This window comes from Sparassis crispa (genome assembly GCF_003851025.1).
Source record: "Sparassis crispa DNA, contig_000001F, whole genome shotgun sequence".
NCBI classification, from domain to species: domain Eukaryota; kingdom Fungi; phylum Basidiomycota; class Agaricomycetes; order Polyporales; family Sparassidaceae; genus Sparassis; species Sparassis crispa.
In genome coordinates, this window is record NW_020939748.1 from 3,517,752 (window position 1) to 3,539,301 (window position 21,550).

At 49.5% G+C, this 21,550-nt stretch overlaps 4 protein-coding genes across 4 annotated transcripts; 1 reads left to right on the top strand and 3 right to left on the bottom strand.

Annotated features, from left to right (window-relative positions):
- Positions 1-4,233: 4,233 nt before the first annotated feature.
- SCP_0212690 (hypothetical protein) lies at positions 4,234-4,551 on the bottom strand (the record flags this gene model as incomplete). The annotated part of the gene is made up of 1 exon (XM_027755178.1): positions 4,234-4,551. One exon carries the CDS (start codon positions 4,549-4,551, stop codon positions 4,234-4,236), a length of 318 nt encoding a protein of 105 aa, XP_027610979.1.
- A 189-nt stretch (positions 4,552-4,740) lies between these two features.
- SCP_0212700 (hypothetical protein) lies at positions 4,741-7,938 on the bottom strand (the record flags this gene model as incomplete). The annotated part of the gene is made up of 8 exons (XM_027755179.1): positions 4,741-5,114; positions 5,164-5,541; positions 5,601-5,814; positions 5,866-6,571; positions 6,693-7,022; positions 7,071-7,225; positions 7,278-7,504; positions 7,554-7,938. The coding sequence occupies 8 exons, from the start codon at positions 7,936-7,938 to the stop codon at positions 4,741-4,743; spliced, it is 2,769 nt and encodes a 922-aa protein (XP_027610980.1).
- Positions 7,939-9,917: 1,979 nt separating this feature from the next.
- SCP_0212710 (hypothetical protein) lies at positions 9,918-13,790 on the top strand (the record flags this gene model as incomplete). The annotated part of the gene is made up of 10 exons (XM_027755180.1): positions 9,918-10,103; positions 10,159-10,230; positions 10,293-10,718; positions 10,774-10,933; positions 11,047-11,586; positions 11,645-11,856; positions 11,912-12,093; positions 12,149-12,282; positions 12,334-12,570; positions 12,625-13,790. The coding sequence occupies 10 exons, from the start codon at positions 9,918-9,920 to the stop codon at positions 13,788-13,790; spliced, it is 3,315 nt and encodes a 1,104-aa protein (XP_027610981.1).
- A 5,425-nt stretch (positions 13,791-19,215) lies between these two features.
- SCP_0212720 (hypothetical protein) lies at positions 19,216-21,099 on the bottom strand (the record flags this gene model as incomplete). The annotated part of the gene is made up of 2 exons (XM_027755181.1): positions 19,216-20,787; positions 20,842-21,099. The coding sequence occupies 2 exons, from the start codon at positions 21,097-21,099 to the stop codon at positions 19,216-19,218; spliced, it is 1,830 nt and encodes a 609-aa protein (XP_027610982.1).
- Between the last annotated feature and the right edge of the window lie 451 nt (positions 21,100-21,550).

Consider the following 21,550-nt stretch of genomic DNA (forward strand, 5'->3'; position numbering starts at 1 on the left):
ATAGTAGTTGGTATATAAAGTAAAGCACCACCATTTCATGAGTTTCTGATAGACGTTGAGCCATGGCTTCACATCCTGACGATGGCTAGACTTAATCTGGTGATTCTCCACTAACCTGGCGGTCCTTCTCTGGTAAAGTTAATTCAACTTGAAGCACTGTCTGGAATTGATAACAGCTGTTATATAAAGTGAAGGGCCACCATGTTATGAGTTCCTGATTGATGGCCAGCCATAGTTTCACACATAAAAATGCTAAACGACTAGCTGCTTCTGTAATGAAGTCTGTATGCAATGGAGTATTATCTGAAACTTACGGCCAAAGTTATATACTGTGGAGGATGAACTGCAACTTGGAGTAGCAATATCATATTGTGACTTAACAGCTATTAATTCTCAATAACAATTAAGTGTAATTCTTTGGAGAGAGCTACACTTAAGTTTATAAAGTGTGTTTTGCTTTTCATATAACTAAATGCCAGACATTTGTTAGAAAATGACAGATGTATCTTTTTCAAGACAACATGTGGTCAACTGTAATGTTAAGTGATTGGCAAGCTTTACTTCTCAAAAAACAGCAAAGTTCACTTCCGAAGAGTTAGCAATATTTCACTCTGAGCTCTATAGACTTCTTATAAACATGTCAAGAATCTATCTAGCTCTGATATAAGGTCTATATAATCACCATCCTTTAATGTAGATAGAAAAATGTATTGAAGAAGAATCTCAAATATATAGAAGAAAACACATATAGGAGCCATTATGTTCATGTAGATGTGTGTGCACTCGGAGACTAAAAAGGAAAGTGTGATTCCTTGACCAGTTCAGCAAGTCACGTGAAGTTCATTAAAGGTAGACAATATTGAATTCTTCACATAACACTAAGTGATTACAATCAAAACTAACCACAACATCATATTTTGCATATAAAGTGTTGTACTTTATTACACATAGTATCATGCAGAGAAATGGTAAGTTGTATGCTGAACTTCTCAAAGTGTTCACAGATCATTAGAATGGGTGTGTGTATCTTGCTAAACTTCAAGAAGTAATGCAAGGCTTCTAATTTAGAGCATACAACTGCTGTTGTAAGATTTAGTCACTCTTCCATATTATACATATATAAGATTATCACAGCCGGTTAGCATGCTAACTTGTGAGTGTATTTAGGGTGATTAGATGTGGCTCAAAACCAACTACGAAGTCATACAGCACTGGCATTGAACAGTAATGCAACTGCTGCTTTAAGTTTTGAAAGGCTTAGATACTTCACTTTATAATAAATAGCAGATTGTCAGCATTGAATCTCAGTGCATCCACACTTTGCCAAAATGTACAAACACAGCCTGACATCAGCCAGAAGTCCATATAAAAGGACATCACAGTATATAGCTACTGCTACAACTTATAGTTAGTACTGTATATCATATAAAATTCATCAGTGTATGTGAAAAAAGAAGTATCAGGTTGCCAGTTACATTTTCCCTGTGGCTCACCATCTATAAGGAACTCACAAAATGCTGGCACCACTTGATATAACATTTACTTCAATTTTTAAACAGTGCTTTAAGTTAGACAACCTTTATCAGAGAACAAGTGCCAGATTGGTCATTCTTTTCCTGGTTAAGTCTAACTATTATCAGGATATGAAGCTATAGCTCACCATTGATCAGGAACTCAGAAAGTGATGGCACTTCACATTATGAAATGTCTACTATAAATTCCAGACAGTGCTTCAAGTTTGACTAACTTCATCAGAGAAGAAGAGCCAGGTTAGTGATATGTTTATCGGTTGAGTCTAGCCATTATCAGGATATTAAGCCATAGCTCCCATCTACAAGAAACTCAAACAATGACGGTGCTTCACTTGATACTGCAGCTACTATCAATTCTAGACAGTCCTCACTTCAGAGTACCCTTCCGACCTAGCTCTTAGCTTCAACATAATCTATATTGTGTCATGGCTAAGAGCTTCTCAGGTGTCAGACTGACCATGGTATCTATGTAAGTCCCATGGCCTTATAGGGGAAGTACCTGACCAAGGGAAGGCCATGAAGGGCTAATACCTAGGGACATCCAATAGTCATCCTGTTTAACCCTGTGTTGTCCTATTGCCATGGGAAATCCATGGAGGTCCTTGGTCATTGTCACCTGTCACATGGTGGTAGGGGTCAATATGTATTTCCCGCTCATTATTTCTCTGCCAAATTGGCAGCCACTGGGACTGTATACCTATCGTAGATGCTTTCTACATATACTGTAAACACTGTTATCTGAATTTTATTATAATGAAAATAGCTGCTTGCTGTCAGCTGTTACTTCTCACTTTTTGTGCTTGCTCCATCACATTGTATGAGCAAGGAGGAAATTATAGTCTAGAACAGCACGCTGGCTGAAGCGTGAGCATCAGGTCTACTCAAATCACTAGTCTCAGTTATAAGCAAGGCTTGCATTGACACATAGGATGTTCTTACTAGTGATAACAAGTAAGGAGGACATGAGAAACTGCTGAGCAGCACCTCAACAAGAAAGTGAACTAGGTAAGGAGGATGTGAGAAACTGCCGAGCAAGAAAGTAACTAAGTAAGGAGGACGTGAGAAACTGCGGAGCAGTATCTCAACAAGAAAGTGAACTAAGTCTGCACCTTTTGCAAACTATCAATATTAGTCTCTGACACAATGATATCATGTCCAAAGGGTGCACACTCCTCTCTTAATTGTGCCAAAGTTGTAGGTCATTCCAGTGCGGCAGCCTCAGCAGCTTCCACCAACTGCTGTGTCTTCTCTTCCTGTACATCCACCTGTATGTGGGTAGCAAGCACCAATATCTCAAGTGCAGACACCTTTGCTTCAAGATTTAGGATCGTCGACTGAGCATTTGTATGCTACATCTCCAATGAGTGAGACAGTTCGAGCACAGACTCAAGCTGCTTTGACAGTGTGTTGAGGCGTTCAGTGACATCCTCTGAGGAAGAAGCAGGAACATGGGGGACAGGTGGAGACAATGGCGAGTGCAGATGAGCATGAAGGTGAGACAGGTCTGAGTTGCCACCTTGAAGATGGATGGGATGCGAATCATGGTCCTCATCATTGTCACTCATGCCCATCCCAGTTGGCTCAGGCATTCTTGGGCACCCTAACTCCTCCCTTCTCCACCTTCAGTCTTCTTCCTCTTGCTCAGTGGCTAGCTGTTCTTCATCCTCTTCATCAACTCATTCCAGTTTATGCGGGACAACTGTCGCAATGCTACGTGCATTATCATCATCTCCGAGTAAATCTCCGTCATAATTCATTTTGTCCTGATGCTGCTGCTGGTGAATAGGACTGCCGTTCTGGTGCTGTCTGTACACCTATCAAGCAGGTTCTGCGCACCAGCTGGGCTGTCCACAGTCATACATGGATCTCCTGACAGGTTACTCCAAGGAGCTACATCTCTCCTGTATGGGCCTATGGATGTCCCAGAGGGCCATGGCACTATACATGGATCTCCCGACAGGTCACTCTGGGGAGTTACATCTCTCCCGTATGGGCCTACGGATTTCCCAAAGGGCCATCACAACATATGTGGATCTCCCAACAGGTGATTCTAGGGAGGTACATCTCTCCCGTATGGGCCTACAGATGTCCCAAAGGGCAATGCCAGTCTTCACGTATCTCCCAACAGGTCACTCTGGGGAGTTACATCTCTCTCGTATGGGCCTACGGATGTCTCAAAGGGCAATGCCAGTCTTCATGGATCTCCCGACAGGTCACTCTGAGGAGTTACATCTCTCCCGTATGGGCCTACGGATGTCCCAAAGGGCAATGCCAGTCTTCATGGATCTCCTAACAGGTCACTCTGAGGAGTTACATCTCTCCCGTATGGGCCTACGGATGTCCCAAAGGGCAATGCCAGTCTTCATGGATCTCCTAACAGGTCACTCTGAGGAGTTACATCTCTCCCATATGGGCCTACAGATGTCCCAAAGGGCAATGCCAGTCTTCATGGATCTCCTAACAGGTCACTCTGGGGAGTTACATCTCTCCCGTATGGGCCTACGAATGTCCCAAAGGGCCATCATATCTCCCAACAAGTTATTCTAGGGAGGTACAACACTCCTATCTGGGGAAATGGACATCCCAATGGCTATGTCAGAGATATATAGACATACTTGGATTTCCGAAGTTGTATACCTCCCACTCATCTGTGCTACAGTTTTAACTAGACAATTTGAGCAATCCTACTTGTTACAAAGTTCTAGAGGTGAAGCACCCGCTTGCGCGAGGATTGACTAACCATTCGCATGACTCCATCATCGAAGAGACTATCGGAGTCAAAATCTACTGCACTGGGATGATATGCATCAGTCAATGCAGCACCCTCAGCAGCATCAAGGAGTTCACCATCATCTTCGGGATCCGTGGCCTCATCAAAGCTCACCTCATCTTCATCGTTGGCATCCAGCGCAGCATTCACGGAGCGGATACCATCACCTTCATCATCCCAGCTTCCGGTGACCTCATATGCAGCTGCTGCAGTTAGCTGTGCTTTGGATGGACCCCAGGTCTCGGTCATGTCTCATTTGCAAGGGATCATGCGTACTCGGGCCTGCCACGTCACACACAGCAGGCATAACGACTCACGTTGACAGTCAAGCTGGTAGAGGAGGTCTGGATTGTCACCTGCATATAATCAGACCACTGCGACAGAGAGAGAACTGCAGTGAGACTTACCTGCATCCACGCAAGCCCTCTCATTGCTCGTTCACTCCTCCGCAAACCACTCTTGCAGAGAACACCTTTCTTCCCGCAACCGCTCCTCCTCCTCATTGCAGCGATCTAGTAAGAGGCGATTCTTGATGCCTTCGCGAACAGTCTCATCACCGAGCCAACGTGGGACCGCGGCAATGTCGTCATCATCATCGAGGCCGACATCTTGCCAAATATCGTCATCGATGTCAAGCTTGAAGAGGCCGTTGCCTTGAATCGGCTGCAGCGACACTGCGTATCGCGGGGCCTTGCGTTGCTTGATGAGAAGGTCCATCTGCTTGCACAAGTCGTTGTAGGTCTTGGCCAGCTTGAGGATGCCGGGCTCACGACGCTTGATTGACGACTCAGCGTGAGAGCTGAGCTTGTTGTCTCAACATGTCATCAGTTGTTAGACTAAATCCAACATGTGGAGACTTACTGTTGACCGTTTGACGATACGAGCGTTCGAGCCGCTCGAGCTCGAACTTGCGCTGGTGGAGACGGTCGCGGATGTGCTGCTTGACTGCGTGCGCATTCATACGCAGCCTCAGGAAGGCGTTGTTGATCAAATGTGAGAGCTGCAGCCGCTCACCAACTCCTAACGCAGTCTTCTTACGTTGCAAGGCTTGCTTGACGTTCACTACTTTAGACCTTGCCTCCATCAGCTTTAAGCTGACCTCCTCGATGCTGAATATGTCATCGTCGTCACCAAGTAACTTGAGTTCCAGTAGGCGCACACTCTCGTTGTACGCGCCGAGCATCTTCTGCAGCGCCAGGATTGTCTGGATTGCCTTCTTTCCTTTATCGCGAGAACGCCCTGAAGTATGCGGATCAGTATCACATTTGCATGATAAGAGATATGAATGAACGACGTACGAGGCGCGGGCTTGGTTTGATCGCGAACCTGTGCCGCCCATTGCTCACGTAACACCTCATCTGTGATCCCACATTGCTCAACTGCTTCCGCCGCTACAAGTCTCTTGGCCTGGCATTGCTTCCACTTCTTATTGAGCCAATGACCGAGGCTGAAGAGGGACTGCTGGTCAAGATACTTGACTTGTGCATCGAGAATGAACAGGCGCTGATGATACTAAAGTAGCGGTTAGATTTTGATGCACAATGAGCACGCTGAAACACTCACCCCAGAGACACGAAGAGATGGTATTAGCTTCCGGATTGAGCTCCAGAAGCGTTCACAACCCTCCCCATCTGTGAGCCCAAATCCAATGCATTTCCTCGGATGGTATATCAGTTGGCATGGCCATTGATGCCCGTACACGTGAAAGATCGAGACAGCGAACATGATGCGGTCAAACAAATCCCCGAGAAGGTCCCACTTGACGCAACTCCAGTGCAGCTGGCAGGCGATATCATACAAGATCCCGATGGTGGTGGAACGGGGTAGATGCACGAAGAGCCGTTGAATGAGAGCGAGAGTGTAATGTTGTTTCTCCCCTGCTGAGGTCATGTTTACTAACCAAAGGACACGATCATGCCTGCACAGCAATGCCATCAGGCCGGTGTCCGAGAAAAACTGTGTGCTAGCCTTCTCGCGCTTTTCATCGGCGGCAAGGAAGGATTCATGGCAGCCATCGAGCACAGACCTTGGTACCTTGAGGCCTTCTTCATACCCATCATTGTCGTCGGCTGAAATGGGAGGTTGGGCACGGCGCCGCCCAGTGTCCCTACTTGGTCGAATTTGCTCAACATACGACTCCATTTTCTTCACCTCCTCCTCCGGGATGAAGACTGACTCCTCGGCTTCACGTGGATGATCATGCCCGTCTCCCTTCCCCCTTCTACGTTTTTGAGTGAAACAAGCGTCGATATAAACGATCACATCTGGACTGAAGACAAATGAGTTTTGATTTACAGTCAGTAAATAGCGTAGCACAGCTCACATATCGTTACCGTCTTGTTGCGCCTTCCCACTGAAGCACAACGGACATCGCTTGCGCAAGTACTCACTTGGTCTCAGCAGGTCCTCCGGCAGTGTGAACGGCTTGCTCTGTCCAGCATGCCCTCCATCTACGGCGGGAGATGACAGCTTCGACGGCGAACGCGTTGGTGACTCCGAGCGTGAGTGCGTCGGTGACTCCGAGTTCGAGGGCGTCGGAGACTTCGAGGTCGAGTGCATCGGTGACTCCGAGGTCGAGCGCATCAGTGAATCCGAGGTCGAGCGCATCGGTGAATCCGAGGGCAAGCATGATTGTGAGTGCGAATCGAAGTGCGATGAAGAGGCGAAGGCCGAGGGCAATGGCGAGGGGGAAGGGGAGCAAGGCCGCATTGAGCCAATATCTGCGAAGACAGTCAATACGATGCGTTCGGTCAAGTAACGCTACTAACGTACCAGGTGTCCGAATGTGTGATGTCGACTCACAGGCCTCATGCAAGACAGAACATCGGGCTTGTTTGACAGCATCCTGCACGTGTCTCTTAGTCGCATTGAGGAGGTTTGAGTACCAGAGGAGCGCGTTTCCGAATCGTCGATGCAATGAGTCCTACCGGTGATGTGAGCAGCTATATAAATAGAGCAGTAAGGAGAATTCATACCCTTGTCGTGAGCTTATATCCCCGGTCCCCGAGAAATGCTTCTAGCGTCGCACAGAATGACGTGGTGTTAGGAGGTAGGCGGACAAATAGCTGTTGAGTAAATCGCAGCAGATTCAGGTCCACGGCGAGTGTGGGCGCCTGAGGCGTGCAGGGGAACAGCCCGCGCGAGAGTAACTGTAGAGCAGCAGGCGAGCATAAACAAACATTGATATTTACATAGCGAAGAGCTGCAATTCATGAGCATAGGATCATGTACCACAGGGAAAGGAAACCTACATTCAAAGTAGACACACACAACCTTCAGTGTTCTTACGTGCTCACCACCGCAGGTGCACGCACGCGGGATGTCAACGTTTTGACGCAATGATTCGCTCAACCGAAGTAATTCCATGTGGGGAAGGAGCAGCGAAGGTATGACCTCCGTCACCCACCTCTGCCACTGGTGGGCCTTCTTCTGCCGGAGGCGTGCCGCTCGGACGGCAGCCGGTTCATCAAGCAAGGACGTGTAAACGCCGTCGAAAAAAAAAACGCTCTGGACTTGAAACAGGAAGATCGTCGACATGTGAAAGGAATGGATCGTCTGAACTAGGAACCCCTTGCTGAGTAGCGGACGGACCGTGCTGCATGCGAGTGGAAGATCGACCTCTCGGAAGGTTGGCATGCGTGAAATTGAGGCAGCCAGGCAGCGTTACCAGGCTCTCGGGGCCAGGCAGGAAAAGATGCTTTGCACCATGGGGTCGCCTTTGTCGAGGGAAGTCTATAGGCTGGATGAGATGAACATGTGACGTAGGGGTTTTTTCAGGAGAGGTCGAACGAGAAACTGAGCGAGAAGATGGCTGGGATGACGAAGGATGCACGGGAGATGAACCTTTAGAATAATGAACCCTGGGTCGGCGGAAGGACATTGCGATACAGTCTTGGGAGTGCTTGAACTGAAAAAATCGTTGAGGGGATGGTCGCGAAGACATGCAGAAGGGGCTTACCTTCCACGTCCCGCTTGACACATGCTCGAGCCCCTTGAAACATCGCCATGGGGGCGGCGAACAGTCGCAATCGGCGGCATCCGCCCAAGATATTTAGGCAGAGATCGGGCGTGGGTGAACCGCAGTTATGACGGCCGCCTCGAATTGCCTAGAGATGAAAAGGGTTAGTTTGGACATTCTATAGCTGGTGTACGTTGACGCGTTAATCCGTGAGCGAGACGTACATGTACACAGATAATTGTGATTCATGATGCAGGTCTTGCGAATGCTGAAGGACGCAAGCTGTGATGCACCAAGGAATTCCGTCTACCATATCATCGTGGGGCAGTTGTTGAAAAGTAGGACCTGGATCATGTTGCACGTATTTCGGTGGGGACCTCACTGTCGAGTGAGAAACCATCGCGATCGATGGGTGGAAGGAGTGCACGTCCCTAGAGGGATGCTTGCTGGAACTCTCAGAGAAAACGGGGTGTAGTTAGCTGTCTGTAGTAAAGTAGTGTGTTATTTCGGACAGATGGAAGAGTATCAGGATAGATTGGTTTGCTCACCTTTCTTGAAGCAATTTTGACGAAGGACTTGTCCGAGTCAATAGGAATTGTTGAAGGCAACGCAAGGACCACGTGGGACTTCCATGTAGGGACATCCCATTGTACATTCGCACTCTGCTCAAACTCGGCACCTGGATCGCTCAAGTTCATCAACCGCCTCTCCTGTATCGACGCATCTGTATGGCTACAGTCCGCTTTGCATGTTTGCTGCTACTCTGGTACTGAGATCATGGTTTACTGGCCGCTATCACCCTCATATCGTGGTATATCGAGCAAGTATCATCCGGCTGCGTCATCTCTCTCTCAATGTAGCGACACTTACATGGGCCCGCCTGAATATTGTACGGTCGAGCACGCTATTGAAGCTTCACCCGCAGACTCAATTTCTTGCGAGTCTGTGCATCTGTGGGAAGCACGAGCATTTCAAGTATACCCATACAAATTCTCAACCAAACTCTGCGCGTTGTCTTCAACCTGCCCGCCACCTCATGTTTCGCTCATGGATGAAGACATTCCGGGCTTCGAACGCTGCGCTATGGTGAGTCTGTGTGGTGCATCGGGTCCACTTAGCTCCACAAGGCAATATTTTATTCCCCGAGTGCCCTGACCGCCGTCGCAACAAGCGCGTCACCGATGCGCTAGCATCACATTCCTGTGCTCCTTTCGTGAATCTTGACAAATCGTGACACCGTGGAATTAACATTGCACATGCAGATAATGTCGCACGACTCAATAGTCTCCATTATTAACACGGTATCCTTTGAGTGTGAGCTGCAGGTACAGTATCATTTACTCTTTGTCCTTTTGATACTCACTGCAGATCTGCAGCTGAAGCACACCCTGAGGTCTTGTCAGCTCTTCTTCAGACTAGCGCGAGCCTTCGTGCGGGCGCAATATCGTGAGTTGCATTTCATCCCATCCCCTTACTCAGTTTGATGGACTTTTCAGAATTCTGTTCAGAATCCGGCAGGAAGGATCTTTTTGGAGGCCGCCCGCAATGACTCAAATCTGGACAATTCCATGTGAGTAGACGCCATCCACTGCCCCTTCGTCTTCCTCCGCCATGTTCGATTAATCGTCTGACTCCTGCACTTCAGAACTCAGCCGCGATGCCTCCTCGAACGCGGTCTGCACTGGATGCGAGCGAACCGCGGCAGACGCGGTCGCACACGAAGGGAGTTCAGAAAGTTTCGACTGCCTCAGAATCGCGTCCTCGCAACTCCGCGAAGAAGAAGAAAGATGTCTCTCCACCAAAAGATGAAGGTCACCCAGCCACAGATGGATCAAAGCAAAAGGTGGAGTGCCGCAACCATCATCTAATGCTACTGAACGATCTGACCGCTATAGCAGAGCTCTCGTACGAGCAAAACTACTGACGTGGCCGATGAAGAAGCTGCAGAGTCGGTTGCGCAACATCAAGGGGTATGTCCACTCCCTCCATATTTGTTTTTCGACGTGTGTTACTTACTGTTATCCGACTTCAGAAGGCGAAGCTACCGGCGAAGAGGGACACTAAGGCCAGGAGGACATCCCCTTCCGACTCCGATGGTGGTGATGGCAAGTCTGTGGCACCGGCGAGCGAGGATGATGGCATCGATGCACCCAGCAACAATGACAAGGACACGAATCTCGACTCAGCAGAGCCAGATGCTCACGCGGCTGCCAACCTGCACAGATCGGTTGATGAGGCTGATGCGTACAACGAGGACGAGAGCAGTGAAGAGCCAGCCGGCAATGATGGACTTCATGAGGAACATGGAAGGACAGATGTAGACAGAGGTGGAGACCAAAGAGTGCCCAACACCGAAGACTCGGAGGACGGCGCCATTTACAGTGACACTCAAACCATCGATGAACCCATGCCCGGGAATCGCGACCGCAAGTTGGTGCTACGCAAGCCGACAAAAGCGGTAAGTTCATTTTCTCATTTCACTTGTCATCCGCAATTTGACCATCCGCACACAGAACCAGCCATATGTTATGCTCCCTAAGCTACGTGACATAAGACACAAGCAGGACACGACCCATGATGCCGTCAGGAAGCAGCAGCCTCAAGGACAAATTCCAGATGATAGTATGTCTGATGGTGGCTCGGACGGGGGCTTTGCACTGTCATCAGAAGGCGGTATTGACTCCGTGCACAGTGGTGCTGATGGACAGAATGTTGCTACAAGCTGAGGTCAAGAAGGTGAGATTATCCCGTGTGCGTGCATGAGCTCATCACTGATTTAAATGTAGATTATGATATGTCGGAGTACTCGGGTAGCGACTACAGTGAGACGAAGAAGGTCGAGCTGATGAGACGCGAGAACCATCTGCGACGTCATCAAGAAGATGTTAATACTGAGCAAGATGATGACTTACTCGACAAGGAGATGGTGGATGACGTTGTCACCGAACTTGAAGTCCATGGACTGCACGCACGCACCCTTGAAAAGCGGAATGATCTTCGCATGCACAGCCGGACCGTTCATGGCAAGGGGAAGCAGCACGTTGTGCAGCTTGATGAGGCTGAAGAGATTGCTGAACAAGAGGCCGTGGCTGGCAGTGCCAATTGGCAGAAGAGTACGGGTCCATTCTCGAAGCAAGCAAGGGCTGCCGCGGTCACCTTTGGAGAGGTTGTAATGCGTGAGGCTGAGAACCTTGCACAGAAGCACGGCAAATCCACCCGGGACGTCCTGATCCTCGCTGGATTGTCGTTCAAGCCCTCGCACGCTGCGAATCCTGCTAACAAGTATAGGCAGTGGTATTCTTACCACCATCCGAAGGCGGACAATGGTGAGTGTCCTCACTGTTGTCGTCATTACGCATGCGGCTGACTTGCATGCCTCAACAGTCACCACTGCGGACTACCTGAAGGAGGTTAATACTACTTACAAGAAGATGTTTGAAGGTGTCGACGGTCAAAATGACGAGCAACGTGCACTCGTCATGAAGCTGATTCTCGATTTCTGTGACTCGATCGAGAAGGATCCCAGCCTGGCGAAGCACTCTATGCAGTCCATCACTGCTCGGATGTTGAGTGCGAAGGACCAGTTTACCGCGTTGGTATGTGCACACAGTGCCTTCCCCACTTGACTACATGGCTGATTCATGTGTGTAGGCCGCTTCGTATCGCAATCTGGCTGACATGGAAGTCGTGGGGGCCATCTTATACATGGGAACTGATGCTGGCGGATGGCAGACATCCGCGATTTTTGGTGGGTCTTCTGCAGTGAAGCGGTTGATCGAAGATAATCAAGTGGATGTACGGAAGATGGTGGACGATCTTACCACCGCCATCAAGTGAGTTTTCGTTCCATCGTCTTTCCAATATATTCTTAACTGAACGTTCTGTCAGGGCTGTCAATCTCAACGAGGGAGGTTTCTCGCTGCCATCGTCATTCGGTCGGGTCGACGTCAATGCTCAGGGAAATGAAGCACCGCGTGATCATTTTCATCGAGTGTTCATGGCCATGATGCAGCAGAACTTGCGTACGTTGTCATTTTCCCTTCAATCTTACTGTACTCATCATAGTTATACAGAGAAATTTGAGGAGGCCGCCACGAAATGCGTTCGCTGGAAAGACTGGATGAAGACGGCATCGACATACAAGCTCTGCATCGTGGACTGGCCGCCCGCTATTCTCGCCCTGGGCCCCGACTTCGAGTTCAGGAGCTTGAATGCTGCCGAGTTGAAGGTCCTCACCGATGGCTTCATTGAGGCGTGCCAGAAAGGGAGAACAAATATCCCAATACTGCACATAATACGATGGGATCAAGGTAATTATTTCATGTTTACTCTATACTCCTTGAGACTAATATGAATTTTGTAAGCTGACATCGACCTACCGGATGACGATCCGCGCAAGGGCAAGGGTCTCGTCACCTTGGTGAAGGACACCAAGGGTAATAGGCTAAGAGTCCTCCGTGACATTGCCGGTTGGGCCAGGATTGTCGCACATGCTGCTCCGAAGGGTAGGTGTCGCCATGTCAGCCCTGTGGCTCTACCTTCGTCATCTGAGTCTGAGGAGCTGCCAACCCCTAATGTCCGGCCGGTGCGAGGATTGCCACCTAGAGCTAGAAGTGTGGTTCCTGCCAGGACCATCAATACTGACATTGCACCGCCGCGCAAACACCGTCGTGAAGCTTCGTCCGATGGGTCGGACATTGAGGAGATCTCGCCGACACGCAAGACACTCGGACATAAGCCCCAAAGTATTCAAGGCTACGAGGGTCCAGGTCAGGCCAGTCGTCCTCCTTCACGCAATCATCATCCTCGCTATAACGAGCCATCGACTCGTGGCCGTGACGCTCAATGCGTATCTCGTCATTCGAGAGACCACGATGGCGGCGCAGCTCACAGCAACAATCTGCACATTATGGCCAGAGCTCGGATGGGTGAGGCTTCCAATTATCTCGCACCACCTGGCCAAGTGTTCCCGTTGCCACAAGATGAACAATTCGGTGGCGGCGCCCAATATCCTCACCAGGTACCCCCTCACAACTCTCTGGTCGGACCCGCTCGCCCTCGAATTCCATCGGCAGCCTCGTCGCACAATGATCATGTGCCTTATTCATATGCAGATCAATATTCCTCGCGCCTGCCCCAACAACACCTGCGATCCATACAAGGTCTTCTGCCTCCGCCGCATTGGCCTCGGGCTCCTACGTCACAGCTGCATGCATCTCATCGTTCGCAAGACTTCGATGCAGCGGGGAACGGCCAGTGTCGTCGCGATGACCAGTCCACGCGTGCATCTGGCTCCAGGCCATCTGCGGGTACCTCAGGTGCACTTCACGGTGCTCAGGCGGACACGTCGCGTGCCCACCGTGTAGCCACTTCTTTGCACGAATCTGAGCCTGGGCCATCTCGCAGGGTGGAAGTTGCTCACCCTTGTCAACGCGTGGTATCTCCCATCTATGACGAGGGTGGTTATGATGACTATGGCGACTTATTTGACGGTGATGATAAAGGTAATGACTGGTACCATGAATGCTAGAGTAGCGATAAAAGGAGCTACCAGATGTACTTATATATCTCAATGTGTTTCGGTTTGATTTTGACTTAAAATATACCACTGTATTGTGGGATGTGTGTGAAATGTGTGAGAAGATCCGGCTATCTTTCTATCTCCCTGGCATTGCCCTTTGGGACATCCGTAGGCCCATACGGGAGAGATGTAACTTCCCAGAGTGACCTGTTGGGAGATACGTGAAGACTGACATTGCCCTTTGGGACATCTGTAGGCCCATACGGGACAGATGTAACTCCCCAGAGTGACCTGTTGGGAGATACGTGAAGACTGGCATTGCCCTTTGGGACATCTGTAGGCCCATACGGGAGAGATGTAACTCCCCAGAGTGACCCGTTGAGAGATACGTGAAGACTGGCATTGCCCTTTGGGACATCTGTAGGCCTATACAGGAGAGATGTACCTCCCTAGAGTCACCTGTTGGGAGATCCACATATGTTGCCATGGCTCTTTGGGAAATCCGTAGGCCCATACGGGAGAGATGTAACTCCCCAGAGTGACCTGTCGAGAGATCCATGAAGACTGGCATTGCCCTTTGGGACATCTGTAGGCCCATACGGGAGAGATGTAACTCCCCAGAGTGACCCGTTGAGAGATACGTGAAGACTGGCATTGCCCTTTGGGACATCTGTAGGCCTATACAGGAGAGATGTACCTCCCTAGAGTCACCTGTTGGGAGATCCACATATGTTGCCATGGCCCTTTGGGACATCTGTAGGCCCATATGGGAGAGATGTAACTCCTCAGAGTGACCTGTTAGGAGATCCATGAAGACTGGCATTGCCCTTTGGGACATCCGTAGGCCCATACGGGAGAGATGTAACTCCTCAGAGTGACCTGTCGGGAGATCCATGAAGACTGGCATTGCCCTTTGAGACATCCGTAGGCCCATACGAGAGAGATGTAACTCCCCAGAGTGACCTGTTGGGAGATACGTGAAGACTGGCATTGCCCTTTGGGACATCTGTAGGCCCATACGGGAGAGATGTACCTCCCTAGAATCACCTGTTGGGAGATCCACATATGTTGTGATGGCCCTTTGGGAAATCCGTAGGCCCATACGGGAGAGATGTAACTCCCCAGAGTGACCTGTCGGGAGATCCATGTATAGTGCCATGGCCCTCTGGGACATCCATAGGCCCATACAGGAGAGATGTAGCTCCTTGGAGTAACCTGTCAGGAGATCCATGTATGACTGTGGACAGCCCAGCTGGTGCGCAGAACCTGCTTGATAGGTGTACAGACAGCACCAGAACGGCAGTCCTATTCACCAGCAGCAGCATCAGGACAAAATGAATTATGACGGAGATTTACTCGGAGATGATGATAATGCACGTAGCATTGCGACAGTTGTCCCGCATAAACTGGAATGAGTTGATGAAGAGGATGAAGAACAGCTAGCCACTGAGCAAGAGGAAGAAGACTGAAGGTGGAGAAGGGAGGAGTTAGGGTGCCCAAGAATGCCTGAGCCAACTGGGATGGGCATGAGTGACAATGATGAGGACCATGATTCGCATCCCATCCATCTTCAAGGTGGCAACTCAGACCTGTCTCACCTTCATGCTCATCTGCACTCGCCATTGTCTCCACCTGTCCCCCATGTTCCTGCTTCTTCCTCAGAGGATGTCACTGAACGCCTCAACACACTGTCAAAGCAGCTTGAGTCTGTGCTCGAACTGTCTCACTCATTGGAGATGTAGCATACAAATGCTCAGTCGACGATCCTAAATCTTGAAGCAAAGGTGTCTGCACTTGAGATATTGGTGCTTGCTACCCACATACAGGTGGATGTACAGGAAGAGAAGACACAGCAGTTGGTGGAAGCTGCTGAGGCTGCCGCACTGGAATGACCTACAACTTTGGCACAATTAAGAGAGGAGTGTGCACCCTTTGGACATGATATCATTGTGTCAGAGACTAATATTGATAGTTTGCAAAAGGTGCAGACTTAGTTCACTTTCTTGTTGAGATACTGCTCCGCAGTTTCTCACGTCCTCCTTACTTAGTTACTTTCTTGTTCAGATACTGCTCGGCAGTTTCTCACATCCTCCTTACCTAGTTCACTTTCTTGTTGAGGTGCTGCTCAGCAGTTTCTCATGTCCTCCTTACTTGTTATCACTAGTAAGAACATCCTATGTGTCAATGCAAGCCTTGCTTATAACTGAGACTAGTGATTTGAGTAGACCTGATGCTCACGCTTCAGCCAGCGTGCTGTTCTAGACTATAATTTCCTCCTTGCTCATACAATGTGATGGAGCAAGCACAAAAAGTGAGAAGTAACAGCTGACAGCAAGCAGCTATTTTCATTATAATAAAATTCAGATAACAGTGTTTACAGTATATGTAGAAAGCATCTACGATAGGTATACAGTCCCAGTGGCTGCCAATTTGGCAGAGAAATAATGAGCGGGAAATACATATTGACCCCTACCACCATGTGACAGGTGACAATGACCAAGGACCTCCATGGATTTCCCATGGCAATAGGACAACACAGGGTTAAACAGGATGACTATTGGATGTCCCTAGGTATTAGCCCTTCATGGCCTTCCCTTGGTCAGGTACTTCCCCTATAAGGCCATGGGACTTACATAGATACCATGGTCAGTCTGACACCTGAGAAGCTCTTAGCCATGACACAATATAGATTATGTTGAAGCTAAGAGCTAGGTCGGAAGGGTACCCTGAAGTGCAGTCCTCCAAGTTTGACAAACTTTACTACAGAAGGAGAGTCAGATTGCTGAGTTTTTTACTGGTTGAGTCTCACCTTCACCAGAATGTGAGGCCATGGCTCGCCATATACCAGGAACTCATAGAATGGTGGCACTTCACTTTATAAATCCCCTACTACAAGTATCAGACAGTCCTTCAAGTTTAACAAACTTCACCAAAGAAGAAGAGCTAGGTTGGCGAGTTTTTTACTAGTTGAGTCACACCATTACCAGGATGTAAAGCCATGGCTCGCCATATACGATGAACTCATAAAATGATGGAATTTAACTTTATAAATCCTCTGCTACAAGTTTCAGACATTCCTCCAAGTTTAACAAATGGCACCAGAGAAGGAGAGCCAGGTTGGCGAGTTTTTTACTAGTTGAGTCACATCATCACCAGAATGTAAAGCCATGGCTCGCCATATATTAGGAACTCATAGAATGGCAGCACTGCACTTTATAAATCCTCTTCTACAAGTTTCAGACAGTCCTCCAAGTTTAACAAACTTTGCCAGAGAAGGAGAGCCAGGTTGGCGACTTTTTGGCAAATTGAGTCTCATCATCACCAGAATGTAAAGCCATGGCTCGTCATATACTAGAAACTCATAAAATGGTGGCATTGCACTTTATAAGTCCTCTTCTACAAATTTCAGACAGTTCTCCAAGTTTAATAAACTTCGCCAGAGAAGGACAGCCAGGTTGGTGACTGTTTGGCAAATTAAGTCTCGCCATCACCAGGATGTAAAGCCATGGCTCGCCATATACTAGGAACTCATAAAATGATGGAATTTAACTTTATAAGTCCTCTTCCACAAGTTTCAGACAGTCCTCCAAGTTTAACAAACTTCACCAAAGAAGGAGAGCCAGGTTGGCGAGTTTTTTACTAGTTGAGTCACACCATCACCAGGATGTAAAGCCATGGCTCGCCATATGCTAGGAACTCATAAAATGATGGAATTTAACTTTATAAATCCTCTGCTACAAGTTTCAGACAGTCCTCCAAGTTTAACACACTTCGCCAGAGAAGGACAGCCAGGTTGGCGACTTCTTGGCAGCTTGAGTCTCGCCATCACTAGAATGTAAAGCCATGGTTCACCATATATCAGAAACTCATAAAATGGTGGCACTGCACTCTATACAATAGCTACGATAAGTTTCAGGCAGGACTCCATGTTGTAAAAACTCCACCAGAGATGTAGTGTCAGGTTAGCGATTAGGTGTCTTGCTGAGTCCAGGCACTGCCAGCATTATAATGGTGAATCAATCACTGACTAATAACACCATGTCGGTGAGCCCACTGCTCAGAGGTACCCCTATGGCGGTGAGCTCATCACTAAATAATAGCATTATGGTGATGGGCCCCACTGCCCAGAAGTACCCCTATGGTGGTGGGCCCACTGCTTAGAATGACACCCATAGTTCAGAACACTACCTATGGCGGTGGGCCGATGGCTGTATAGTAGCCCCGAGGTGGTTGGCCAATGGCTCAGAACTTACCCCCTGGCAGTCGGCCGATCGCTTAGTACTACCACGGTGGCGGTGGGCCGATGGCTGTATAATAGCACCATGGTGGTGGGCTGATCACTCAGAAATATACCTATGGTGGTGGGCCCATTGCTCAGAACACTACCTATGGCAGTCGGCCAATGGCTGTATAATAGCCCCAGTGGCAGTGGGCCCATCGCTCAGAAATATACCTATGGTGGTGGGCTCATCGCTTAGAACACTACCTATGGTGGTCAGCCGATGGCTGTATAATAGCACCATGGCGGTGGGCCCATCACTCAGAAATATACCTATGACAGTGGGCCCATTGCTCAGAACACTATCTATGGTGGTCGGCCGATGGCTGTATAATAGCCTCAGTGGCAGTGGGCTGATCGCTCAGAAATATACCTATGGCGGTGGGCCCATCGCTCAGAACACTATCTATGGCGGTGGGCCCATTGCTCAGAATGCTACCTATGGCAGTTGGCCAATGGCTGTATAATAGCCCTAGTGGTGATCAGCCGATCGCTCAAAAATACACCTATGGCAGTGGGCTGATCGCTCAAAACTATCACCATGGCGGTGGGCCCATGCCTATATAATAGTAGCACCATGGTGGTGGGCCGATCACTCAGAAATACTCCTATGGCGGTGGGCCGATCGCTCCAGCATTCCCTTTCTCGCCATGAGCTGATCGCTTACAACTCCTTATGCAGACCGATGGGCCGATGTCCGCTGGCTGTCCAGTTCATGACAATGTCAGGGTAAATGGGAGTCCAGTTCACAAACATGACTGAATGGGCTGGCCTTGTGCTCTATCTGGAATGCACCAGGGGCCACCACAGGTGTGTTCACACTGCTGGCCACTCTGATACTGCAAAAAGATGAGGAAAGGGTATAAAGAACGCGGGGCTCTTCGATTTGCAATGAAACGATCCGAGGAAATAATTCTTCAGAGGAAGAGAGGGAGGAAACCAGAGTCGCAGAGGATGAGAGAGAGGGAAACGAATCCATAAAGGAAAAGAGAGAGGAGACCGCAGCCATAGGGGAAGAGAGAGAGGAAACTGAAGACGCTGATTCTAGAATATGAGGAACTCTACCATCCACGAGGGACCACTCCCTGATGTGTCCTGTCATTTTAAGGGTATCGCTAGCACACTGGTGCCTGTTCATTGTGGACCCTCCTCAGATCAAGCCTGACTCCTCGAGTCTTGAAAACCCATTCCTGGAAGTGGCGTCGGCCGTGGCCTTGGGTGACGCTCATGAGTGAGAAGCGTGACTACTTGACGTGTGTTAGGGTCGTGCAGAGTAATGTGTTGCTCGCCATTGGTAAAGTCGAGTGTTTTGCATGCCGTCAAGGTAAAGAACGGCTGGCCCAAGAGTGCCTCGAATGGGGCATCATTTAGAACATGGGCCTGAAGATACAGCTCCATCTCGCCGAACCCAAATCGAATGTTAGCGAGGCATCCGAGCATCTGGTTGATACCCATGTTAGCTGATTCCATGTTGAGTGTTTTCTCAGACTGCAGCGCGGACCCGATGCGTTCCCAGATGTCCCGTTGCATTGCGATGATCTGTGAGCCTTGGTCAAGGATACATTCTGCTGATTCCTTGCCTTCAACCAGGGCGTCAATTGCTCGCAATGGAAGAGAATCATCAGCTACCACGAGTGGTCCGCCGCCGTCGCTCACATCCACTAAGAGAGCCTCCGCAACCTCCTCGCCATCCGCAGCCTCGAAGCTTCCCATCATCGCTACTTGCTTCGCAGTAATCTCCTCCTTCTCAAGCTTGTGGATCTCTGGGCACAATGCCATCAGTTCCCGATGTGTAAGCGAGATGCGGACTTCATTTTGGATGCACTCGAATATATCCTGCACATTCATGTTGTCTTCCACGGGCATCTTATAGCTGTATTGCATAGTGCGGTTTCCCAGAGATGGTAGAGATGGTAGAGATGCCTTCGCGCCTCTTCTGGGTGCTGCAGATGGATCCGACGTTGGCTTGAGAATTGACGCGGGGACCTGGGAGGCCAGAACACCAGGAGGACGCTTTGCAGACTTCCTCGCGGCGCTGTCATCAAACCGAACCGTCTTTTTCTTTGGAGCCACGTTGGCTTCTAACACTGACGTCACGGAGTCATCAAGACATTCCTCAATGTACACTGATGATGGTTCCTTGGGGTTAAGTGCCTCCTTCGTGATCTCCCATAGGCTGACCATATGCAGAGGCTGGTCACGCCCATCCCTGGAAACGTTTGGCAGAGGCGCTGCAGATGGCCCCGGACCATCGCCAAAAAGGTTCCCCGGATACATATCATGCCATGCATCAATGTGTTCTGCCATGCTACGTCCCAGTAGGTCACGAGGAACGAACCACCCATTCGGGAGAATGATCCTACTAAGCGCATCACGATTAATCTTCCGCACCCTGATGTAATCCTCGATGCGTGGACAGTTTCGCATGAAATGGTCAATGGCTAGACAGAAGTTACAGGCATGCAGAGCTTGTGGAAGAGGGTTTTGTGCGACCACCGCCTGAATGTTGGCCTGTGATACCGGCGCCTGTCCCCCTCCCGATGTTCGCATTACTTGCTGCAACACGTTCGCTAGAAACCACATCGCGTCCATCTCATTCCCCTCCAACTTCACCATCCCTGTGCTCGGCTTCGACACAGCCACAGCACTCGATGCACTCCCGCTCCCACTGAGAATATGCTGTGCTGCGGAATGGACTTCCGATATTGCGTATGGATTGTCCGGGTTCTGATCAGGAACCTTAATCACCAGTCAATTCTTGATAGCATGTAAGGGGGACACTTCGAATCCCTCAAGGTACAGCCGGTCCCGCTCATAGGTCGATAGTCGACCCCTGGACAATAAGAACAATGCGACGCGAGTAAAGTCCCGATAGTACTGTCCCTCCTCCGCGCGACTGGACACTCCTCTCATCCGGGCCGCCTGTACAATCTGAGTTAAGTCGGACTGCGTGTAGCGACGGTCATCCTCCGCCCCCGGGTACAATGCAATGACCGCAGTCTTGAACTGCTCATAGGTCTCTCGCTCCATCACACCCATCCAAAGATCTGCCTCGTCCAATGAGACGTACTTGCAGGCAGCTCAGATTTTTGCGTCGTCGTCCAACTGTGCTCGCATTGCCAAGTCTTCAAGATCAGTGAAATATTGCATCAAGGCTCACGGGGATCCATCAAAGGTGGGTGCCGTCGAGTGACCACGTGCCAGCATTGAGCCTGGTCTGGAGGCAGGTTCCTGGTCTGCCATGGCTGTTGCTTCTCGGCATTGTGGTGATAGAGTTGGGGATGGGGGATGAGACGGAATGAGTGAGACGTCCTCCAGGAGTGACGAAAGGGGAGACGATTCGCGAGATCTCGAGGAAGAGGGAATTGGAAGATGGGGGTCAACAAATGGGTTCTCTGGATCGTCGAAGTCGATAGGTGGTCGGTATGTGAAATTGTCAGGAAGTGGACCCGTGAACACTGGGGATCCTGGAGTCGGCGGCTGGGAAGCT